General features: G+C 34.7%; 1 protein-coding gene across 1 annotated transcript in view; it reads right to left on the bottom strand.

The window, feature by feature from the left end:
- Positions 1-746: 746 nt before the first annotated feature.
- The window catches only part of LOC123521240 (sentrin-specific protease 7-like), a 73,521-nt gene continuing 73,015 nt past the window's right edge, over positions 747-1,252 (bottom strand). Inside the window, exon 4 of the mRNA XM_045286195.1 lies at positions 747-873. Coding sequence (XP_045142130.1) covers positions 747-873 — 127 coding nt within the window. The remainder of the gene's footprint in view (positions 874-1,252) is intronic.

Consider the following 1,252-nt stretch of genomic DNA (forward strand, 5'->3'; position numbering starts at 1 on the left):
CCCCCCCTCCCTCCTGGTATAGATACTCCCATTTCTGTTCCTTAGGGCTTGATCTGACCTCGATTCTGTGTGAAAGAACCTTCTTTTCTTTGGAATATTTATAAATCCTTGTGAAATCATTCAAAACATGAAGTATCTCCACTAGCTAGAAGCTATCATAATTTAGAGATTCTTGAACATGGCAATTTCACAAATTGATGCAGTAAATAGTTTTACTTCAAATTCTCGTAAAATAATTCAGTGAACATTAAATAAAAGACAAAAATGGGAAAGGATGTCAATTCAATAACCTTACATACACAGAGGCCTACAAGTAATTTTCACATGTCTGGGATGCATTTGCATTTAAATTTTCTAATAGTGGCTTATGGTGGCACCCACCTAGAACTGAGAGAAGTTCTGATGATAAAGTAATTCGTGGTAGGAAGACTGTCAGTGGGAAGCTATTAATAATAATCCAGTAAGTAATAATATCAATCTTCAGGCAGACAGCAATCAGAAATAACTAAACTAACATTAGAACTTTATAAATTTTTCTAAAACCCACACATAAAGAGACAATTGCTATTTAATATTTGAAATTAATAAAAACTGAATACTATGCGAATAATAAAATTAGCAACTTCTTTGTGTTGCTATATAATCCCCTTTTATTTTAACACATCTTTTCAATGTAGTATCATCTTCATTTTGAATTATTAGAAATACATTAAGAAGAAATACAAATTCAAACAGTTTTCTAAGGTTCACAAACCTTTAGGCTGAGTATCAGGTATTACATGAGAAATGCCATCATCACCATCTCTTTGCTTTTTAGTGTGTGCAGCCTGCTTTGCAGATTTGTTATTTGCTGTCTTACTCGATGGTGAACTCCTGCAAAACAGAATGACACTATACTCAGTTCTTCTAAGCCTAAATGAGTTTAAGAGCAAACTGGCACATTCAACAGCCAGAAGAAAAAGGGGGAAAACCAACCAACAACAGTTTAAGTTACAGTGCATTCCCGTAGACAGAGCCTCAATCTAAGAGTGGAAAGAACACTGACCTGAGATTTGAGGAATAACACCTTATCCTCCTTTTAATACCATTACATTCCCATGGGTTTTGGGGAAAGGGGGGAAACAAATAAGGTATCATTCACACTGTGACTACACACATGCAAAGATGAGTGAAAGAATAATACTATTAAGCAAGTCAAAGTGGTTAAGATGTAAAAGTCCTGAAAAAGAGTACCACAAAAAACAGGCATGCA

Source organism: Echinops telfairi, unplaced genomic scaffold, assembly GCF_000313985.2.
Source record: "Echinops telfairi isolate 266 unplaced genomic scaffold, ASM31398v2 ScPeMD7_6;HRSCAF=24_0, whole genome shotgun sequence".
NCBI lineage: Eukaryota > Metazoa > Chordata > Mammalia > Afrosoricida > Tenrecidae > Echinops > Echinops telfairi.